Consider the following 21,784-nt stretch of genomic DNA (forward strand, 5'->3'; position numbering starts at 1 on the left):
TTTCATCTGTATTTATTCTGATTTCATAGCACCAAAATGCCAGTGTACCGGGGACAAAATTGGTAGGATGGTGACCGCCATTGGAGACCTTTGTCCAGGACATTGCGTCTGATATGCGTTCAGACCTGCACTATATTGCCTGAGCCATCCCACCCAGCTGAGAAGGTCCAGCTGATCCCATTCCCCTCTGCCTGTGACCCCACAGGTGCGGAGGGTACACCTGCCCCACATCAGAAGACCCAGAACAGGCCAGGGCTGTCCTAGTCTCTGCCCTCCAGAAGATGTCCTCCAAAGCCATTACAGACAACAGGGTGTAGCAGTCAGCAGCCTGCCTCCACCTCTGCTGTAGATATAGGAGATGTACCAGGAAATAGTGGTAGGGTATGGGAAATTAAGAAATACCAAGGTCATAAAGGTAGAACAGGTCTCCACGATCTGAATATAATCTGTGCAGTATCAACATGAGTGAAGTCTCTGCCTCTAAGAACTTGGTGGTTGGACCAAGGCATCTCTGAGACGTGCTTCAGAAATTCATATAATGCTGCCTCATGAGTTTAGAACCTGGAGGCTGCTTTAGTCCCCAATGCTTCTGTATTGTATTCTGCACAACGTGGACCTTACTGGATCAAATGGTGACACGTGTGGAGTCGGTGCATCTTTCATTGGCCTCCATGTATTTTCTGTCAGCTTTCAGTGTGTTTTATATACAAACCCAAACTCCGAACTGTTCTGCCTTCCTGTCTGCCTGCAATGTTACATCCTGTCCATGTGACATTTGCACATCATCCCAGTAGTTCTTCGCTGATACATGTTGAGCCTTGTGATTCTTGATAGATGATTAAAGCTGTGCAAACTCACAGTTGTGTGCAGAGGCACCAGGGCCAAGATTCTCCCATCCCGGTGCGCTAAACAATTAGCGCAGTGGGCCGGGAGATTTAAGCGGGACTCAATCCGCGAGCTTTGCGCTGGGCATCCCGCCCCGATAGCGTCTCCTAGCGCCGGATTACCGGCGGTGTCAGCTCTGTGCCGGAAATAGGCATGAAGTTGCATGATTTATTCAAATCCTATTTTAAATGTAATTTAAATACAATGAGTGGGCCTGGCGACTTCAGTGTTTCACTCCAGCGGGATTCACTATAGTTCCCCCCTTTCAGGGAGCTGGCAGCCCAACCCTACTAGAATGAAGGGGCTCAATCAGCGCCCCCCAGAGGGCCGGGGGCAGGGGGGGGTGTCCCCTGGGCATTGGCACCTTGGCAGTGCCAGCCTGGCCTCCTGGCATTGGACATGGGGCAGTGCCAGCCTGGCCTCCTGGCATTGGACATGGGGTAGTGCCAAGGGGGCGGGGCCTTTAGGAGGCAGGGCCTGGTGATGCAATCGGTTGGGGTGGGGGGTCCTGCTGCCACTCTGCAGGCACGATTGGTGGGGGAGGGAGGCCAGCGATCGGGGCTGACCATCAGGGTGTGGGGGGTTCGGGTTCGGGGGGGGGGGCATGGTTGTGAGATTGACACTGTGGGGGGTAACTGCCGGGGGGGGAGGGTGGATCGGTGGGCAGGGAGTGCTGGAGATTGGGGGGGCCTGGGGCGGGTGGGGGTCGAGACTGGCCCAGAAATGTTTTCAGGGGCCAGCGATCGGGCCATTGGGGAGGGGCTGAGGGCCGGTGTTGTGGGTGTCGCGGGGCTGGCCAGCGACTGGGAGCCTGGTAGATAGGGGCCACTGTACATGCGCCGATCTCAACGCTGACAGACCAGCACATGCGCAGTGGCCCGCTCAGCACTATACCGCCCGCCTCTCCAGAGGGAATAGTCCCTGCCCCCTGATTATTTACGCAAGTGCACTCTGCATTGCACAGAGTGTGGGAGATTCTTCTCTGAATTCCCAGTGAAAAAAAACAGCGTGATTTACTCCAGTTTTCACGTGAATTCAACACTTAGAATCTTTTGAGGAGAATCGCCCTCACAGATGCCTGATTTGGACATGGGAAGATGCAATGTTGGGTCAGATGGTCTGGCTAGCATCTCATCACATTAACCTTCTGCCAGCTCTGGTAATTACCATTGCATCGATGTGCCTGGGTGTGGTGAACCATCGTTGGTTACCACTGTGGGGTTGTTCTAATGTTGTTGTTGGGCTAGGGTGTTCACACTGTGGGGTTGTTCTAATGTTGTTGTTGGGCTAGGGTGTTCACACTGTGGGGTTGTTCTAATGTTGTTGTTGGGCTAGGGTGTTCACACTGTGGGGTTGTTCTAATGTTGTTGTTGGGCTAGGGTGTTCACACTGTGGGATTAATACACCTGTGATTGTTGCTGTTGTGGCACATCCCAGTCGGGCCCCGCCTCCTGGGAGAGGTCTAAGACCCTCTGCTCGGGCGGGACACCTTCAGTCTGGAGTGGTGTACTTGTGTTCTAATAGTTCCATTGTTAGACAATAAAAGCCTTCAGTTACCGAAGCCTTGTGTCTTGTGCTCGATTGACGTGCATCAATTTTATTGTCTAACACTAAGCTCTCGACGGAAAGGAGAGTATGGAACAAATCCTAAAGCCAGAGCGTCTGACGCTGGATCCACGTGCGGTCGGCGCCTCTAACACCTTCGACCACTGGCTGAAGTGTTTCGAGGACTACCTGGCAGCCTCTGCTGCGGTCATCACAGATGACGACACACTCCAGGTCCTCCATGCGAGGGTAAGCGACACTGTCTACCTCGCGATCCGTGTGGCCACCACTTACCCGAGGGCCCTCGAGCTTTTAAAAAAGCGCTACACGAGACCTCCCAACGAGATCCACGCTCGTTACCTCCTCGCTACACGACGTCGGCAGTCGGGCGAAACCATGGAGGATTACGCCAATGAGCTCTTGCAGCTTGCCAGGGGCTGCGACTGCAAAGCTGTGTCGGCTGAGCAGTATATGTACGACCTCGCCCGAGATGCGTTTGTGGCAGGGGTAGGGTCTTCGTACATCCGTCTCAAGCTGTTGGAGAAGGGGAATCTCAACCTGACCCAAGCTATGGAGATGGCTGAAATGCTTGAGGCGGCTTCGAAGAGCTTGGTCCTGTATCCGGAGGACCACGTGGAGACAACGTGGCAGGAGCAGTCACAAATCCCTCCTCGCCCCACGGGCTCGAAGTGCAGTATTATGGCGTGCTCTCATATAGACCCGACGATGGCGGCAGCCCCAGGCGGCCCGCGGTGCTACTTCTGCGGAGGAGCCAAGCATCCACGGCAAAAGTGTCCTGCTAAAGCGGTGGTCTGTAATCAATGCGGTAAAAAGGGGCACTACGCGAAAGTCTGCAGATCGAAGCCCAAGAACGGCAGTGCAGCCTGTGACCCTCCAAAACGGGGATCATCACCATCGACGTCGAAGTACCCACGAGGTCCGTCCACGTGCGAGTCCAGGACGACGCCATTGTGGTCGGGCGGAGTCGGAGGGAGATGACCACCAGGAGTCGCTACACTTGGCGCCCTCAACCATGTGCGATGCATGGGGGCGGCCATCTTGGTCGACGACGACCTGGAGCGACCAGCAGGGGTCCTCAGCATCGACCTCAGCTGCCTGCAGTGACGTCCAAGGGCCAACGGTGGCGTCGATCACCCTGAACCAGGCTAAGCACCACAGGCTTGACTGTTCAATGATGAACATTAAGGTAAATGGTCGTACAGTTTATTGTCTGTTTGACAGCGGGAGCACTGAGAGCTTTATTCACCCTGACACTGTAAAGAGGTGTGGACTCCAGGTTCTACCTGCCAAACAGACAATTTCTATGGCATCACGGTCCCGATCTGTACCGATCCAAGGACGTTGTGTGGTAACTCTGAAAGTGCAGGGCACAATTTACGAGCGATACAGGCTCCTTGTGTTGCCGCATCTTTGCGCACCAATTCTCCTCGGACTAAACTTTATGGCCCACATGAAGAGTGTGATCCTACAGTACGGTGGACCACTCCCTTCGCTGACAGTAGGGGACCAGCTGCAGCCTCCAAATTGTCCAAAGCGCCCCGCATGCAATCTTTCCACATTAAAGATCACCACACCCTCTTTATTTAAGAATCTGGTACCAGGCTGCAAGCCCATCGCTACTAAAAGTAGGCGTTACAGCGCTGAAGATCGGATCTTCATCAGATCTGAGGTTCAGCGGCTCCTCAAAGAAGGGATCATACAGCCCAGCGTTAGTCCGTGGAGAGCACAGGTCGTGGTGGTTAAGAGCGGGAACAAACCCCGGATGGTCATTGATTACAGTCAGACCATTAATCGATATACGCAGCTGGATGCGTATCCTCTCCCGCGCATATCTGATATGGTCAATCAGATTGCGCAGTACCGGGTGTTCTCCACCATAGACCTTAAGTCCGCCTACCACCAACTCCCCATCCGCCCAGAGGACCGACATTACACGGCTTTTGAGGCGCATGGTCGTCTGTATCAGTTTCTTAGGGTTCCATTTGGTGTCACCAATGGGGTCTCGGTCTTCCAGCGGCTATGGACCGAATGGTGGACCAGAACGGGCTGCGGGCTACCTTCCCGTACCTGGATAATGTCACCATCTGCGGCCGTGATCAGCAGGACCATGACACAAATCTCCAGAACGTTTTGCGCACTGCATCTCGCCTGAATCTGACCTACAACAGGGAGAAGTGTGTATTCCGTACGCACCGGTTAGCCATCCTGGGATATGTAGTGGAAAACGGGGTCATTGGCCCTGATCCCGACCGTATGCGCCCCCTTGCTGAACTTCCCTTGCCCACTAGCGCAAAAGCACTGAGGAGATGCCTCGGCTTCTTCTCCTATTATGCGCAGTGGGTCCCCAACTACGCGGACAAAGCCCGTCCGCTTATTAAGTCCACGACTTTTCCACTCACGCCAGAGGCCCAATTGGCCTTCAAGGCTTTGAAACGCGACATTGCGAAAGCCACGATGCACGCGGTGGACGAATCCATCCCTTTTCAGGTGGAAAGTAATGCATCTGATTTCGCCCTGGCCGCCACACTAAACCAGGCAGGCAGGCCCATCGCGTTTTTTTCCCGCACCCTTCAAGGCCCCGAAATTCGGCATTCAGCGGTGGAAAAGGAGGCCCAGGCCATTGTGGAGGCCGTCAGACACTGGCGCCATTATCTGGCGGGGAAGCGGTTCACCCTGATCACGGACCAGCGGTCCGTGGTGTTTATGTTCAATAACACGCAGAGGGGCAAGATCAAGAATGACAAGATCTTGCGGTGGAGAATTGAGCTCTCCACCTATAATTACGATATTATGTATCGTCCAGGGAAACTCAATGAGCCCTCGGATGCCCTCTCGCGCGGAACATGCGCTACTATGCAGGAGGACCGCTTGAACGCCCTCCATAATGACCTGTGCCATCCTGGGGTCACTCGGCTCTACCACTTCATCAAAGCCCGCAACCTGCCCTACTCGGTGGAGGACGTCAGGCCAGTGACAAGGAGCTGTCGGATTTGCGCGGAATGCAAACCGCACTTTTACCGACCTGACCGGGCACATTTGGTCAAGGCCACTCGCCCCTTCGAGAGGCTGAGTGTGGATTTTAAGGGCCCCCTTCCCTCAACAGACCGGAACGTGTACTTTCTTAACATCATAGACGAGTACTCCCGGTTCCCGTTTGTTGTCCCCTGTGCGGACACGTCGACTGCCACGGTGATCAAGGCATTCCGTGATCTTTTTACCCTGTTCGGGTACCCCAGCTATATACATAGCGACAGGGGCTCGTCGTTCATGAGTAATGACTTGAGGCAATTCCTGCTCTCATACGGGATTGCCTCTAGTAGGACCACGAGTTACAACCCTAGGGGCAATGGACAGGTGGAAAGAGAGAATGCTACAGTCTGGAAGGCTGTCCTATTGGCGCTGAAGTCCAAAGGCCTTCCAGTCTCCCATTGGCAGGAGGTCCTCCCAAATGCGCTTCACTCCGTTCGCTCCCTCCTGTGTACGGCAACCAATGCTACTCCCCACGAGAGGATGTTCTCATTCCCTCGGAAGTCGTCCTCGGGGATATCTTTACCAGCCTGGTTGACGTACCCAGGACCCGTCCTCCTGCGGCGACATGTATGGGCCCGCAAGTCCGACCCCTTGGTCGAACCGGTCCACCTCCTCCACGCCAACCCTCAGTATGCCTATGTGGCATATCCTGATGGGCGAGAGGACACAGTCTCGATCCGAGACCTGGCGCCCGCAGGGGACGTAGCAACTCCTGTCGCTCCCATACCCCCAGTCACGAATCCCCTATCTCTTATTTCTCCCCCGGACGTGGCGCGGTCAGCACCGGGACCAGTGCATAACAGTTATACTCCACTGTACAGCTTGTCTGAGACTCGGAGATCGGCGCCATCGCAGAATGTACCGGGATCCCCTGCACTACCGCTTCATCAGGGTCAACCGGCCCGTGAGTCCGCGAGAGGACAGCCGGACGCTGTTTTGGAGAGAACGCCACCGCAAGCACCTGCTCCGGTGTCACCGCCGGTATTGAGGAGGTCACAACGACGGTGCGGTCCTCCAGACCGTCTGGACTTGTAGATTGTTGACTTTTTTTTATATAGTCTGTTTTCGCACCCCGCCGGCCTTTGTTCTCAAAGGAGGGGTGAATGTGGTGAACCATCGTTGGTTACCACTGTGGGGTTGTTCTAATGTTGTTGTTGGGCTAGGGTGTTTACACTGTGGGATTAATACACCTGTGGTTGTTGCTGTTGTGGCACATCCCAGTCGGGCCCCGCCTCCTGGGAGAGGTCTAAGACCCTCTGCTCGGGCGGGACACCTTCAGTCTGGAGTGGTGTACTTGTGTTCTAATAGTTCCATTGTTAGACAATAAAAGCCTTCAGTTACCGAAGCCTTGTGTCTTGTGCTCGATTGACGTGCATCACTGGGTTCCACATGCATTTGTCAAATTGTTGAAATGAAAATGAAGAGGCCTCAAATGGGGTTAGAGTGAGGCTCCAAAACATCTGATATGCGTGTTCTTTATTATCAACAACTGAGGTCTTTAAGGGATGGCAGCATTCTCCTTCAGATTCACAAACAGCAGAACCTGCTGGCAAGAATCTGATTTCCATACATTTAAATAAATTTAAATCCAATTAAAGATCTCCTCGCCAGATTCTGCCCCTCACAAGATTTTCATACCTAGCTGATGCAACATCATGCCAGCACAGTTTACAACAGGTTCACCCAGGCTTGAACCTGTTGGGATCTTCCCAGGAGCTTAAAGGTCACTATTGCCCCGGGGGAGCGGCAGATGACCAGGCAGCGCCCTAGCACTGTCCCATGGCACTGCCAACCTGGCCCTGCTCCCTGGCACAGGTTGGCATTGCCAAACTGGGTACGGCCAACCTTGGCCAGGGCAGTGCCAGGGCTGGGTTCTAGGGGGAGCCTCACGTGCAGGGACTCATGTATTTGTGGTGTGGTGGGGGAGAGCAGACACAGAGCGATGGGCGATGGTGGTGATGATCAGGGCAGGGTGGAAGGGGGCAATGCCGGCAATGATGCTGGGTTGGGCGGGAAGTGTGCAATTCCGGTGATGATCAGGAAAAGGTGGCGGGGGGGTGGGGGGGGGAGGGGGGGGGCGCGATGCCAGCAATGATTGGCGGGGGGGAAGGGGGGCAATACTGACAATGAAGGCAGGGAATGGGAGGAGGGGGGCAATGCCGGGGATGATTGGGGGGTTTGGGGTGATGACTGGAGTCGGGGAGGGGGCTAGGATGGAGATGCCAAGGATGATCAGGTGGACGGGAAGAGATCAATTTTTGTTTCGGTGACTCAATGGAGCTGATTTGCTCCCGGCTCACTCGCCAGAGTGAACAAAGAACAAACAAAGAATCGATACAGTGATGGCGCAATTCCTGCTCACTCTTTTTTGGCAGTGAAAGCGACAAAAACTGGCCAGTGGAGCTGGAGAACTCCATACCAGTGTTCTTACCAGAACTGATATTCTGCCAAATTCTCATCAGGTTCTGCCCATAATGTTTGAATAATGAACGGGAGCTAGGTTTTCAGTTCTTACTTTTCTTAGCTGCAGATAAGATGCTTGTTGATTTCTATTCTGAATAAGTTTGTGGGGATCGTTTAACCTATAACAGCTGGTTATTGTGCAAAATTTTAAAAATTCAAATGATGCTGTTTGTACGATTGTTTAGTTTGGGACATTTTAATCAATTTCCGGTTACAAAAATACAACCACAAAAAGGAACTTAGGATTTTCACACTTAGAGAATAAATATGTCAAAGCTGAACAGAATTCAAAGATGTGCCCATTATGTTGAGGTGACCATCTATCTTACTTCCCCCCCCCAGTTGGAACAGTTCCTGATGAATGGAAGTCGAATCATCACTTTTCGGAATGGGACAAGAAAGGAGGTCAGTGCAGATGGCCAATCTGTCACTATCACATTCTTCAATGGAGATGTGAAAACATTCATGCCAGATCAGAAAGTGGTATGTGCAAATGTTGTCTACCATGGTTGTTGCAAGCCTCAGGGAACAGCACAAGTTAATTCAAGTATTAAAAGAAACAATGTATCACTACTTTTAAGATATTCTTAGGTGATGGTTTCCAACCTATAATCTACTCATGTTCAGCTCCCTGAAAATCACATTTCCAAAACTCTCAAAACCTCGTGTAAGGACCAATCCATTGGCTTCTTCCTGATGTTTCTCGGCAAATAGAAGTCTATGTTTTTACAATTTTAAAAAAGTAGAGATTTCATAACCTGATCTTTATATTGCATCTCATTCCTGTCTATTTTGGAGGAATCACAGTGATCCCAGAATCTTGTAACACATTCATTGGAATGAAGTTCTTTGGGGTTAATTTTGACTTTGTGTGACAATGCAAAATTGGTGATACTTAATCAGAAGCCAAATTTCCCGAATTTTATTTCTGTCGACTTCAACTTGCTTTTCACTGCTGCCCTCGCATATGAGGATGAAGACTAACCGTGCAAATCTATCACAAATGTGTAGCAGTTACAATCCCTGGAGGGGCCTCAGTGCCAGGTGGGAACAGGGAATTTTTGAGGAAAGAATAGCCCGCTTTCTTTGGGGCAATATTATTTTTGTGAATTCTGTGATTGAAAAAGTGGTCACAATTTTTCCCTGGCCTTGGTCATAGGTATTTTTCTTCAGAATATATCTCAACCAGTCACTAATGGAAAATGTAATTTTTGTTAATTCTGATTAGATTCTTCAGTGGTGACTTGAGATGAGGGGAATTTAAGAGTCCTTGTCATAGAGTCTTATTTGATGTGAGCACTCATTAGAAATCAGGCAGCAGGTCATTCCACACAGTTTTCAGGGCTCCCAATTGCATGTTCATGAATGACATGTAGGAGGAGCAGCATTTTGCAGAATGTATCCTGTAGTATAATTCCTCAATAATGCAATTTAGTATATGTGAAAAATAACTCTACTCATTCCAAACAAATAACACTGCCCATGTGTTGTCTTTTGCCATTTTTCAAATATTTGCCTAAGGTATTTGGTCAAAGAGGGATAATTTTGCAAAATGTGTCTTCCCCGTGGATCTTTTGCCCATTGGGAGGGTTTTTCTGGTATTCAGTAATGAATATAAAATTTTGGAAGTGTATGAGCACATTCTACAGTTCAGGGGGGAGGGGGTGGGCAGAGCTCTTTATCAAGAATGTAACTTCATAATATTATCCCTGTAGAAAGAAACCAGTGGAAGAAGGAAGTTCAATGGAAATGTTCTACTTGGACTTCCAGAAATCTTTTAATGAAGTTGCACACGGGTGGTTATTGTTGGTGGGGGCAGCAGAGTGCAGAGCAACAGAAAGGTCAAGATTTCAGGATGCACTATCCATGTAACTGGGTGTACAACAGAGAGTCAGAAGAGCAGCGCCTCTGGGAGCTGAACATGCCAACTTCATGTCCATTGGCTACTCTTCTCCAAACTCCGACCCCCAGTTTCAAAACAGTGTTGTACATCCCCTCATTTATTCCCATTAATTCATGCCTTCCCAGTCATCAGACAGCAACTGGAATGGCCAATACTCACAACCAAGAATAGGCAACACAGGAAAGGGGTGGCAGAGGAATAGAATAGGTGCAATTCTCCCGTTTGCGCTCTAAGGGCCCGATTTTACCAAAAAAACGAAATCGCGGTAAAGTTGGGCGTCGGGCCTTTAACGCAGTGCCCACCCGACTCCTAGCAGAGCGCAGCTTTACCAACACCCGATTCGGGCGCGGGATCGGGCGGCATGCCGATTTAAATGCATTTGCATGCATTTAAATCGACTTAATGAAGCACGCACCCAACTCTACCACCAAATTCCACTTTACCACCGTGCAGCCCAATCCGCGTCCGCGTTTTTAACGACCTGGTAAATAAAAGACGGAAGCCGGCGCTTCCTCAGTGAGGGTTGGCGAGGAGGTAGGCGCGTTGCGTTCGGAGGCTCCCTGGTACTTACGTGTGTCTTGAGTCACGGCCATTCCTCTGTCCCGGGTCCGTGGCGTCTCTGCAAGTGTGTGGGGGGGAGTGGGGGCTGTTGCTGTGCATGAACTCCGACGTCCGTGTGGCAGCACAGACCTCGGGTCCTGCAGTGCAGCTGAATCCTAGCACTGCAGCTCACTTCAGGCTGAAGGCTGAAGATGTGCACACGGTGCAGATAGCACTGCTGCAGCCTCCCAATGTTACCAGGGGCTGTGACTGTGTGCTGCATGTGGCTGGGGGGACTGGGGGGCATGGGGGGGGGGGGGGCTGTGACTGTGTGCAGCATGTGGCTGGGGGGACTGGGGGGCATGGGGGGGGGGGGCAGCTGTGACTGTGTGCAGCATGTGGCTGGGGGGTATGGGGGGGCTGTGACTGTGTGCAGCATGTGGCTGGGGGGTATGGGGGGGCTGTGACTGTGTGCAGCATGTGGCTGGGGGGCATGGGGGGTATGGGGGGGCTGTGACTGTGTGCAGCATGTGGCTGGGGGGCATGGGGGGGCTGTGACTGTGTGCAGCATGTGGCTGGGGGGTATGGGGGGGCTGTGACTGTGTGCAGCATGTGGCTGGGGGGTATGGGGGCTATGGGGGGGCTGTGACTGTGTGCAGCATGTGGCTGGGGGGCATGGGGGGGCTGTGACTGTGTGCAGCATGTGGCTGGGGGGTATGGGGGGCATGGGGGGGCTATGACTGTGTGCTGCATGTGGCTGGGGGGTATGGGGGCTATGGGGGGGCTGTGACTGTGTGCAGCATGTGGCTGGGGGGTATGGGGGGCATGGGGGGGCTGTGACTGTGTGCAGCATGTGGCTGGGGGGTATGGGGGGGCTGTGACTGTGTGCAGCATGTGGCTGGGGGGTATGGGGGGGCTGTGACTGTGTGCAGCATGTGGCTGGGGGGCATGGGGGGGGGGGCTGTGACTGTGTGCAGCATGTGGCTGGGGGGCATGGGGGGGCTGTGACTGTGTGCAGCATGTGGCTGGGGGGTATGGGGGGCATGGGGGGGCTATGACTGTGTGCAGCATGTGGCTGGGGGGTATGGGGGGGCTGTGACTGTGTGCTGCATGTGGCTGGGGGGTATGGGGGGCATGGGGGGGCTATGACTGTGTGCAGCATGTGGCTGGGGGGTATGGGGGGGCTGTGACTGTGTGCAGCATGTGGCTGGGGGGTATGGGGGCTATGGGGGGGCTGTGACTGTGTGCAGCATGTGGCTGGGGGGTATGGGGGGCATGGGGGGGCTGTGACTGTGTGCAGCATGTGGCTGGGGGGTATGGGGGGCATGGGGGGGCTGTGACTGTGTGCAGCATGTGGCTGGGGGGTATGGGGGGGCTGTGACTGTGTGCAGCATGTGGCTGGGGGGTATGGGGGGGCTGTGACTGTGTGCAGCATGTGGCTGGGGGGTATGGGGGGGCTGTGACTGTGTGCAGCATGTGGCTGGGGGGTATGGGGGGGCTGTGACTGTGTGCAGCATGTGGCTGGGGGGGCTGTGACTGTGTGCAGCATGTGGCTGGGGGGCATGGGGGGGGGGGGCTGTGACTGTGCGCAGCATGTGGCTGGGGGGTATGGGGGGGCTGTGACTGTGTGCAGCATGTGGCTGGGGGGTATGGGGGGGCTGTGACTGTGCGCAGCATGTGGCTGGGGGGTATGGGGGGGCTGTGACTGTGCGCAGCATGTGGCTGGGGGGGCATGGGGGGGGGGGGGGGGGCGGCTGTGACTGGATTGTTGATGCTCAAATGTTCAGAGTGCTGTGGTGAACTTGGCAGAATTGTCCCCGTGGTGGAACTTGGTTGGGAATAAGATTCAAGGAGATTACTACATCTCGGAAACCAACCTTAGTGAAAAGAAGTTTGTATTGGCAACTCTTCTCTCACATTCCATGGCAGATGTGCCCCTACTTATGAATGTGACTTGCATGGGCAACGTTGGGTGCAGCTAATCTGCCTCTGGAGCAGCCTTGGATCCTTTGTCATTTTGTTTTCATCTGAACATTGCGCAGAATTAGAGGAATCCCCTTTGGAAGATAATGTCAAAGTTATAATTACAGGGACTAAAAACCTGATAGTCAAAAATCTGGGATAATATTTCAAAATGTATATCCCCCCATCCATGTTCTGGAATGTTATCCCAGTAGGCATGAGGGTGACCCAATCCATCCCCCAGACTGAGGCCTCAACCGACGCATGGAGGAGGCATGTTGGTATGAGGGGGCAAGGTGTTAGAATTGAAGGGACACAGTGGGGGATGAGTAGGCACAGAGGAAGCTTGATATATGGGTGGAGTGTGAGAGTTCAGGGCCTAACACCTTCTAAAAGTCGCCTGGCCAGACTATACTACCCTGCTTTCCCAGAATGAAAATTGGGTGTATTGGGGCCCATTAAACCGAGGCAGGTTTGCCAAGTTGGAAAATTTCCTGACTTGAACTACCTGCTTCAGAAGTGAAAATCCAAGATCTACTTCTCTCATATATCACTGAACAGAATAAAGTCTTTTTGGATTCTCTGATAGCTTTAGGCCATATGTTAAGATTTTTATTCCAACCACAGAGTACAAAATCAAGGAGGTGAATTTAAAACTTCACATATCGCTGTTAGGTCTCAGCTGGAGTATTGTTTCCAATTGTGTGCACCACACTTTGGAAAGAATGTCACGGACGTGGTGCAGAGACAATTTCACATCCTCCACTACAGTTACCTGATGAGAATGGAGAAGCAAGGGTTGTTTTCCTTAGAGCAAAGAAGTTAAAGGGGAGATTTAGTAGAGGTGTTCAAAATTAAAAGAGCTGACAAATTAACCATCCTTTACCCCTGACCGCATGACTCACCATGACTCACTATGCTGATCTCAATTCTATGTCAGCTCCAGAATATGTGCTGTGCCAGTATCTAAGCTGGTAACCATGGCCATCAGATCAAGTGATAAGGTTTCTTCAACAGTGCTGTGCTGTGACTCTCTCCCTCCCTGAGAGGTTCTTGTTGTACTGATGCCATATCCTTGGATCCAGTTTCGAGGATTTGACACCTCTGTCCAACTGCTCCCACTCCTTCTGAGAGTGGTACCTGTGGGCCTCCTGGCCCCCATGGAACTATGGTCTCGATCATCACCGTAGTGGGTCGGATCTCAAACAATGACGAGACAGAATACAGGAATGAGATAGAGAATCTGGTGAACTGGTGCAGTGACAATAATCTCTCCCTCAATGTCAACAAAACGAAGAAGATTGTCATTGACTTCAGGAAGCGTAAAGGAGAACATGCCCCTGTCTACATCAACAGGGATGAAGTAGAAAAGGTCGAGAGCTTCAAGTTTTTAGGTGTTCAGATCGCCAACAACCTGTCCTGGAGCCCCCATGCCGACACTATAGTTAAGAAAGCTCACCAATGCCTCTACTTTCTCAGAAGACTAAGGAAATTTGGCATGTCAGCTACAACTCTCACCAACTTTTATAGATGTACCATAGAAAGCATTTTTTCTGGTTGTATCACAGCTTGGTATGGCTCCTGCTCTGCCCAATACCGCAAGGAACTACGAAAGGTCGTGAATATAGCCCAATCCATCACGCAAACCAGCCTCCCATCCATTGACTCTGTCTACACTTCCCGCTGCCTCAGCAAAGCAGCCAGCATAATTAAAGATCCCACGCACCCTGGATATTCTCTCTTCCACCTTCATCTGTCGGGAAAAAGATACAAAAGTCTGAGGTCGCATATCTACCGACTCAAGAACAGCTTCTTCCCTGCTGCTGTCAGACTTTTGAATGGATCTGCCTCGCATTAAGTTGATTTTTCTCTACATATGACTATAACACTACATTCTGCACTCTCTCGTTTCCTTCTCTATGAACGGTGTGCTTTGTTTGTATAGCGTGCAAGAAACAATACTTTTCACTGTATGTTAATACATGATGTGGAGATGCCGGCGTTGGACTGGGGTAAACACAGTAAGAAGTCTCACAACACCAGGTTAAAGTCCAACAGGTTTATTTGGTAGCATAAGTTAATACATGTGACAATAATAAATCAAATCAAATCAAACCTACCCACTGCTCCATTATTAATGTATCCAGCACTACATCCATCACGCCGGAACCCTCTCTCTGCCCTGGTATTCACTTTTACATCATTTAAATTGCAGCATATGTGCAGCTTCCCTTTAAGAGATAGGCTGCCTTTGAGAACAGCCCAGTATTGTTGCCCAGTATTAGCTGCCTGGTATTGTTTCTGAACAAGCTACTAGGCTGCCCTGCTGAATGCAAAGGCAACCAGCAATGTTAAGATGGCAGTGGCACGAAAGCTGCTACAATCGCACAGATGAGGCAGGTATCAAATTTGCAATTTCTAGTCTGGAGTGTCAGCCTCTCACATGCAGGGAGATCAGTGAGGTAAGGTGCTAGTCCTCACTACCCATTGTTTGTACCTCAGCAAAAGTAAGGACTTTCGCATGAGGGAGGAAGAAATAAAAATGCTTAAAGAAATGATTGTCTAAAATAAGTAACATCTTCTGGACTCTTGCAGATTTACTACTATGCTGATGCAAAGACAACTCATACTACATATCCAAATGGAATGGAGATGTTACAGTTTCCCAATAACCAGATAGGTGGGTGCTTGTCTTAAGTTACAGTAAATGATGCTGCACAGTTTGCATTCCATTTGTTTTTGTAAGTCATTTCTTAGCCCTTTCTCTCCTTAGGCCTGGAAAGATTCTCAAAAGCCATCTAATCTTTCCCTAAGATTTAAAAAAAAATTACTGCCCTATTCAAAGCCTCACTTTAATTGTCTGCAACCCTTTAAAAATTCATCTGCACACAAGCATCTGCTCCTAAACTAGCAAGCTCTTTCGATATGTCCAAATATATTAATGAAGCAATGTGTAACTATGATCATAAGCTGCCTACAGAAAACTGGGTACAACATTTTGTGCAGATTTGCACTTTTCTCTAAACATTTAGGAGTAACCTGCATATATATTGGAAAATTCAGACTTGTATGTCAGAATACTGTTCAACTGTGCGACATCGAGAATGAACTTCCGTTTATATAATACTCCTCATGTCTGCAAGATATTCTAAACCACTGCACAAACAATAAATGTGTTTCTAAACATCATCACTGTTCTATAAGATGTGTGGTATTCAATTACACAGATAATAAAAAGGTAAATGTTTTGATGACTGTATTTGATGATTGAATTTTGATTAAGAGAATTTCAATAATCTTCTTTGAACAATGCCATCGGAATATTTACACCTACCTGAAAAGACGGCCACAATTTTTACGTCTAACCCGAAAGGCAAAGTAGAACTCCCTCAGTACTGCGTTGAAGTGTTAACCTAGATTATATATTCATCTCCTGAAGTAAAGTTTGAATTCATGAAATACTGACTCGAAGACGAGACAACTACCTCCTAACGCAAGTTGACATTCTGACATCAACCTGTCTTTGCACATCCTGTCTTTGATATCCACATAAATGCACTTCCTGTGCGAGGCAATCAAGAACCTTTGAAAACAGGGGCAGTGTCTAGTTGTGGGGATTGATGTTAAATGTAATGAAACTGAAAATTGACAAGTCAGATTGCACTTATTGGTCCACTCCAACATTGTTAGTTCTTGCATTTTTTTGTGTTTTCAAATGAGAGTTCTCTTATCATAGAATCATAGAAACCCTACAGTACAGAAAGAGGCCATTCGGCCCATCGAGTCTGCACCGACCACAATCCCACCCAGGCCCTACCCCCATATCCCTACATATTTTACCCACTAATCCCTCTATGCATCTCAGGACACTAAGGGGCAATTTTTTTAGCATGGCCAATCAACCTAACCCGCACATCTTTTGGACTGTGGGAGGAAACCGGAGCACCCGGAGGAAACCCACGCAGACACGAGGAGAATGTGCAAACTCCACACAGACAGTGACCCAAGCCGGGAATCGAACCCAGGTCCCTGGAGCTGTGAAGCAGCAGTGCTAACCACTGTGCTACCGTGCCGTGATCTTGATGAAATGTTATTATCTCTTGTCTTTCAGAAAAGCATTACCCTGATGGTAAAAAGGAAATACTATTTCCAGACCAGACAGTAAAACATCTTTTTCCTGATGGTCGTGAACAGAGCATATTCCCAGATGGAACAATAGTGAATCTGCATAAGTAAGTGTATTTTTTGTGTTAAATTGTGTATCTCTCTCCTATTTTCCTGCTGAATTGTATCTTATCCCCCTGTGTACCAAATGCATTTCTCTCCTATTCTCTCTGAGTTGTTGCATGTTCATATCTACCTTCGACTCTTGCCTGAGATCCTTTTTGCTCCTGTCCTGCTTCCTATCTGGTTCAAATTACAATTGATAGTTTTTCCTTGTGAACTCATTGTTGATGATTTGTTATGTACATTCTGGCCTGAAAATATTCATATGTTCTTACCAAAATATCATTGTTGCTTTCACGACATATTGATGGTTAAATTATTTCTAAATGTAATATTAATGAGTTGGGAAGATTACTTCCTCAGTAATCCACATGGAAGCAAACAACTCAGTGAACTAACTTCATTCAACATCCTTATCCTTGCTTTTAAATCCTCCATGCCTTGCCACGTGGGTGGCATGGTGGCACAGTGGTTAGCATTGCTGCCTCACAGTGCCAGGGGCCTGGGTTTGATTCCCGGCTTGGGTCACTATACGGAGTCTGCATGTTCTCCCCGTGTCTGCGTGGGTTTCCTCCAAGTGCTCTGGTTTCCTCTCGCAGTCTGAAAGACCTGCTAGTTAAGTGCATTGGTCATGCTAAATCCTCCCTCAGTGTACCCGAACAGGCACCAGAGTGTGGTGACTAGGGGATTTTCACAGTAACTTCATTGCAGTGTTAATGTATGCCTACTTTGGCACTAATAAGTGAACTTTAAAACTTTAAACACACTACCTTAGCTGTCTGCTCCAGCCATAAATCTTCACATGGGTTCTCCATTCCTCAGATTACTGTCAGATTTTTCTTTTTTCTCCTCTCCATTGTTATTAAGTACAGGCTGATCAAGGTATCGGTTATTGTTGTTCTTATAAGAGATTGGCTAAAAACTTCTGGTTCATCAGTACCTGATGGTGCCCTGATAAAGCAACTATGTCAATATTACACACACAATCTTTATATTTTTCTTTCCCAAAAAGTTACTGTTTTGGTGTTCAAGTACCACAATCAATATATTCAGTTTCTGAACATTTGATTCTTAGAAATGGAAATAAAATTATTGAATTCAACAATGGGCAGAGGGAGATCCACACATCCCAGTATAAACGCAGGGAGTACCCTGATGGAACCATAAAGACTGTGTATTCTAACGGGCGACAGGAAACCAAGTACTCCACAGGACGTGTCCGAATAAAAGACAAAGAAGGAAATATCATTCTTGATAAAAAGTGACTGAAGAGGCATCTGTTTTGTACTGTGTTAAATGTTCGTGTAAGACCTTGAGGGGTGGGAGTGGTGGGAAAGATCCAGCTGAGTTGCAATTGTTGTGTTAGAGAAAATCAATTTAATTCTGATTTCAATTTTTTTTTCAAGATTTGCATTCACTACAAAATATCCCTTACCCAAGATCTGAACCGTAACTTGCCTGTGTGCATAATAAGAAATTTGTTGACTTGGATAAATAATACATCTTTCTGTATACAGGGAATGGACTTCAGTTAGAAAAAAGTAAGATTGAAAATAAGTAAGCAATATCTTTCAGTGACTTTGCTCCCGATCTAGGATTATCACCCTCTTGGGTTGGCTCTTTGCCCCCTTGGGTCCCCTATTAAAGGCAACTGTTACGAAGAAAAATCATAGGGACATTAAATTTATATTTTTCATTTTTGTTTTTGGATCATAAAAATACTAGAGAAGCACAATAGAACTGTTTATTAACTGGGTGAGCCAGTTGGAGATGGGATGTTATGTGATAAATACACCAGGCATACATCCAAACAGATTCACCATATCTATCCTGATGTTGTTATTGTTTTATTCTACGGTTATTACTGTTAATTGCTCAACCTCGTTCACCATGCATAATAAAATGATATTTTTCAACTTTTCATCACATAAAACGCACTATGCAATCACAAAGACAAATGAGAAACTTTGAGAATACAGGGCCTCACAGTATATTGAAAACTATCAGGGAAAATAATTAATATCAAAAATATTAGTTTTTAGAGTATTTTTGACTACCTTTTGCATAGAATGACTTAAATTATATAGAATGTACAGCGCAGAAACAAGTCATTCAGCCCAACTGGGTGTTCAGTTCCATTTGCAGCTCCACAGATAATGAAGTAGCTCATGCCTACCTATAGCAAGATCCGGATAATATTTAGGCTTTGTCTGATAAATGGCAAATAATATTTGTATCACATAATTACTAGGCATTGACAATCCCCAACAAGAAAAGGCCTAACTATCTCTGCTCGATATTCAGTGACATTACCCTCACTGAATCCCCGACTGTCAACATTCTGGTGATCACATTGATCAGAAGCTCAACTGAACCAGCCATATAAATATTGTGGTTACAAGAGCAGGTCAGAGGCTGGGAAATCTGCAGCAAGTAACACACTTTCAGACTCCCCAAATCCCTGCAAGGCACAAGTCAGGAGTGTAATGAGTCTTGTCCAATTGCCTGGATGAGTGTAACTCAAACAGCACTCATTTCCATCAGGTCAAAACAGCCTACTTGATTGGCGCCCCATCCACCATTTTAAATATTCATTTCCTCCACCATTGTTGACGTGCAGCAACTTTCCAAGGCTTCTTCAACAACACCTCTCAAGTGACACACCACCCTTTCTTCAGCGTCACTGGGTCAAAATGTTGAGGAATTCCTTTCCTAAAAGATACACCTTCACCACAAGGACTGCAGACATTTATGAAGGCAGCTCACCATCACCTGCCCAATGGCAATTAGGGATGGACAATAAATATTGGTCTTGCAGGTGACATCCACATCCCATGAATGAATGAACAGAAAGTCCGCACATTGTCTCCAGTCCCTTTCCCTCTACCCCTAGACAACCTTCTGTTCTTTACTTCCTCCTCAGTTGTTACATATGAGAACAAGTTTCACATTGGGTTGGTAAGTTCCTTGAAAATCCCCTGTTGGATTAATTAACATTTACAATGGTGTCCACAGAATTCATGGACTATTCCATTCGTCTGATTGTGACACTAGCTTTACTGAGATGATTTGTTCAGATCTGCACTGTTTGTGAAATAAACCTAAATGATACACTGTAATTAATGCCATGTTCTGTTTTGTTTACCCCCTGCCCAATTTTAGAATTTATTTTCTGATATGGATCATTCAAAAACAAGAACTCAAAATGATTGTTACCTTTGTGCTGTTTACGCATGAGCCTGTGCAGCACCACAGAAATGGTTCTTGTTGATAATTAAACTATGGCACATGGGCTAACAGTCCACAGCTGTGATGTTATGTAAAGTATGTAAGGTTTGTAACTAGTAACTTATTCTGATGACGAGTTTTACAGCTTCAGCAATTAAAGATTAAAATATTTTAATCATAATTTAAAGAATACCCGTGGTGAAATCTGAGCTTTAATTACATTGTTCTTTAATTAAATTTTTTGAAAAAAAAATGTGTATATAAGATTGCAACTACTGGATAACAAGGACAAAAGAAGTATGGAATTAACCCAATATTTGTTCCTGTTACCTCCAGATTTAAATATTCCAGTGCTCTCTTGACCAGCAACATACCCCTGCATTAACTCCAGCTCATCCAAAGCTGCTTATATCCTAACTCACATCAACTCCTGTACAATCATCACCCCTATACTTGCTGGCCTACATTGGTTCTTGGATCAGCAACACTTCGGGTCAATATCAAGGCAAGTGGCTCAAGTTAGGAAATTTCCCGACTCAGCAGATCCACCTTGATTTAAAGGTCCTCATTAGACCCAATTTTCACACTGGCGATGAGGGAGCAGTATAAAATCAGGCCCGCCGGTCCCAGAAGCAGATTATAGGTCACCACAGGGGGCATGGTTAGGCTGGTTAGAAGGTCCATCTCTGGGATTTTATACCAGTTGTTTTAGAGGTTATTAGGCCCTCTAGCCCACTCCCATGCCCTCCATGCCAACTCATGCCCTCCACCAGCCCCCAAGCCTCCTTATACTCCATGCCAATTCATGTCCCCATGCCACCTCCATAGCCACTAAAAAATACTCACCATGGGCAGACCTCAGAAACCATGTGGAGATGAGAAAAATTATACTTCTAACAATCTAATAGTGTTTTCACTCATACATAGTTTATAAAGAGAAATGGAATTAATGAAGCCCATTCAAAGATTTAAAATCCTAATAGCCCCTCACCCCACTGATAAGTGTTCCTGAAACTCAGTCAAGTATCCATAATTACCTCAGCTGTAATAATAGCCATTTAGAAATGTCAACAAAGAACTGTATTGAAACTGAAGGAACAGGTGGTTTTATTTACTTCCCTACATCAGATGGCCTTTCAATTAAACTAGTTCCGCAGACGGTGTTTTTTAAACTCTAATTGATGGTTTCAGCTTGTTTGTTTTCATATTAAAGAGCTGGGATTTAAATAACTTCAGATCATGATACTTATGATATGGAGATGCCGGCGTTGGACTGGGGTAAACACAGTAAGAAGTCTCACAACACCAGGTTAAAGTCCAACAGGTTTATTTGGTAGCAAAAGCCACTAGCTTTCAGAGCGCTACTCTTTCATAAGAACATAAGAAATAGGAGCAGGAGTAGGCCATCTAGCCCCTCGAGCCTGCCCCGCCATTCAATAAGATCATGGCTGATCTGACGTGGATCAGTACCACTTACCCGCCTGATCCCCATAACCCTTAATTCCCTTACCGATCAGGAATCCATCCATCCGCGCTTTAAACATATTCAGCGAGGTAGCCTCCACCACCTCAGTGGACAGAGAATTCCAGAGATTCACCACCCTCTGGGAGAAGAAGTTCCTCCTCAACTCTGTCTTAAACCGACCCCCCTTTATTTTGAGGCTGTGTCCTCTAGTTTTAACTTCCTTACTAAGTGGAAAGAATCTCTCCGCCTCCACCCTATCCAGCCCCCGCATTATCTTATAAGTCTCCATAAGATCCCCCCTCATCCTTCTAAACTCCAACGAGTACAAACCCAATCTCCTCAGCCTCTCCTCATAATCCAAACCCCTCATCTCCGGTATCAACCTGGTGAACCTTCTCTGCACACCCTCCAAGGTAAGTGGGAGTTCTGTACACAAACAGGGCATATAAAGACACAAACTCAATTTACAAAATAATGGTTGGAATGCAAGTCTTTACAGGTAATCAAGTCTTAAA

General features: G+C 48.0%; 1 protein-coding gene across 1 annotated transcript in view; it reads left to right on the forward strand.

Annotated features, from left to right (window-relative positions):
* The window catches only part of LOC144504875 (centrosomal P4.1-associated protein), a 31,740-nt gene extending 11,802 nt beyond the window's left edge, over positions 1–19,938 (forward strand). The window contains exons 4-7 of the mRNA XM_078230627.1: positions 8,287–8,427; positions 14,945–15,029; positions 16,461–16,581; positions 17,652–19,938. Of these exons, the coding sequence (XP_078086753.1) occupies positions 8,287–8,427; positions 14,945–15,029; positions 16,461–16,581; positions 17,652–17,841 (537 nt within the window). The 3' untranslated portion in view covers positions 17,842–19,938. The remainder of the gene's footprint in view (positions 1–8,286; positions 8,428–14,944; positions 15,030–16,460; positions 16,582–17,651) is intronic.
* Positions 19,939–21,784: the final 1,846 nt, after the last annotated feature.

Source organism: Mustelus asterias, chromosome 15 (genome assembly GCF_964213995.1).
Source record: "Mustelus asterias chromosome 15, sMusAst1.hap1.1, whole genome shotgun sequence".
NCBI lineage: Eukaryota > Metazoa > Chordata > Chondrichthyes > Carcharhiniformes > Triakidae > Mustelus > Mustelus asterias.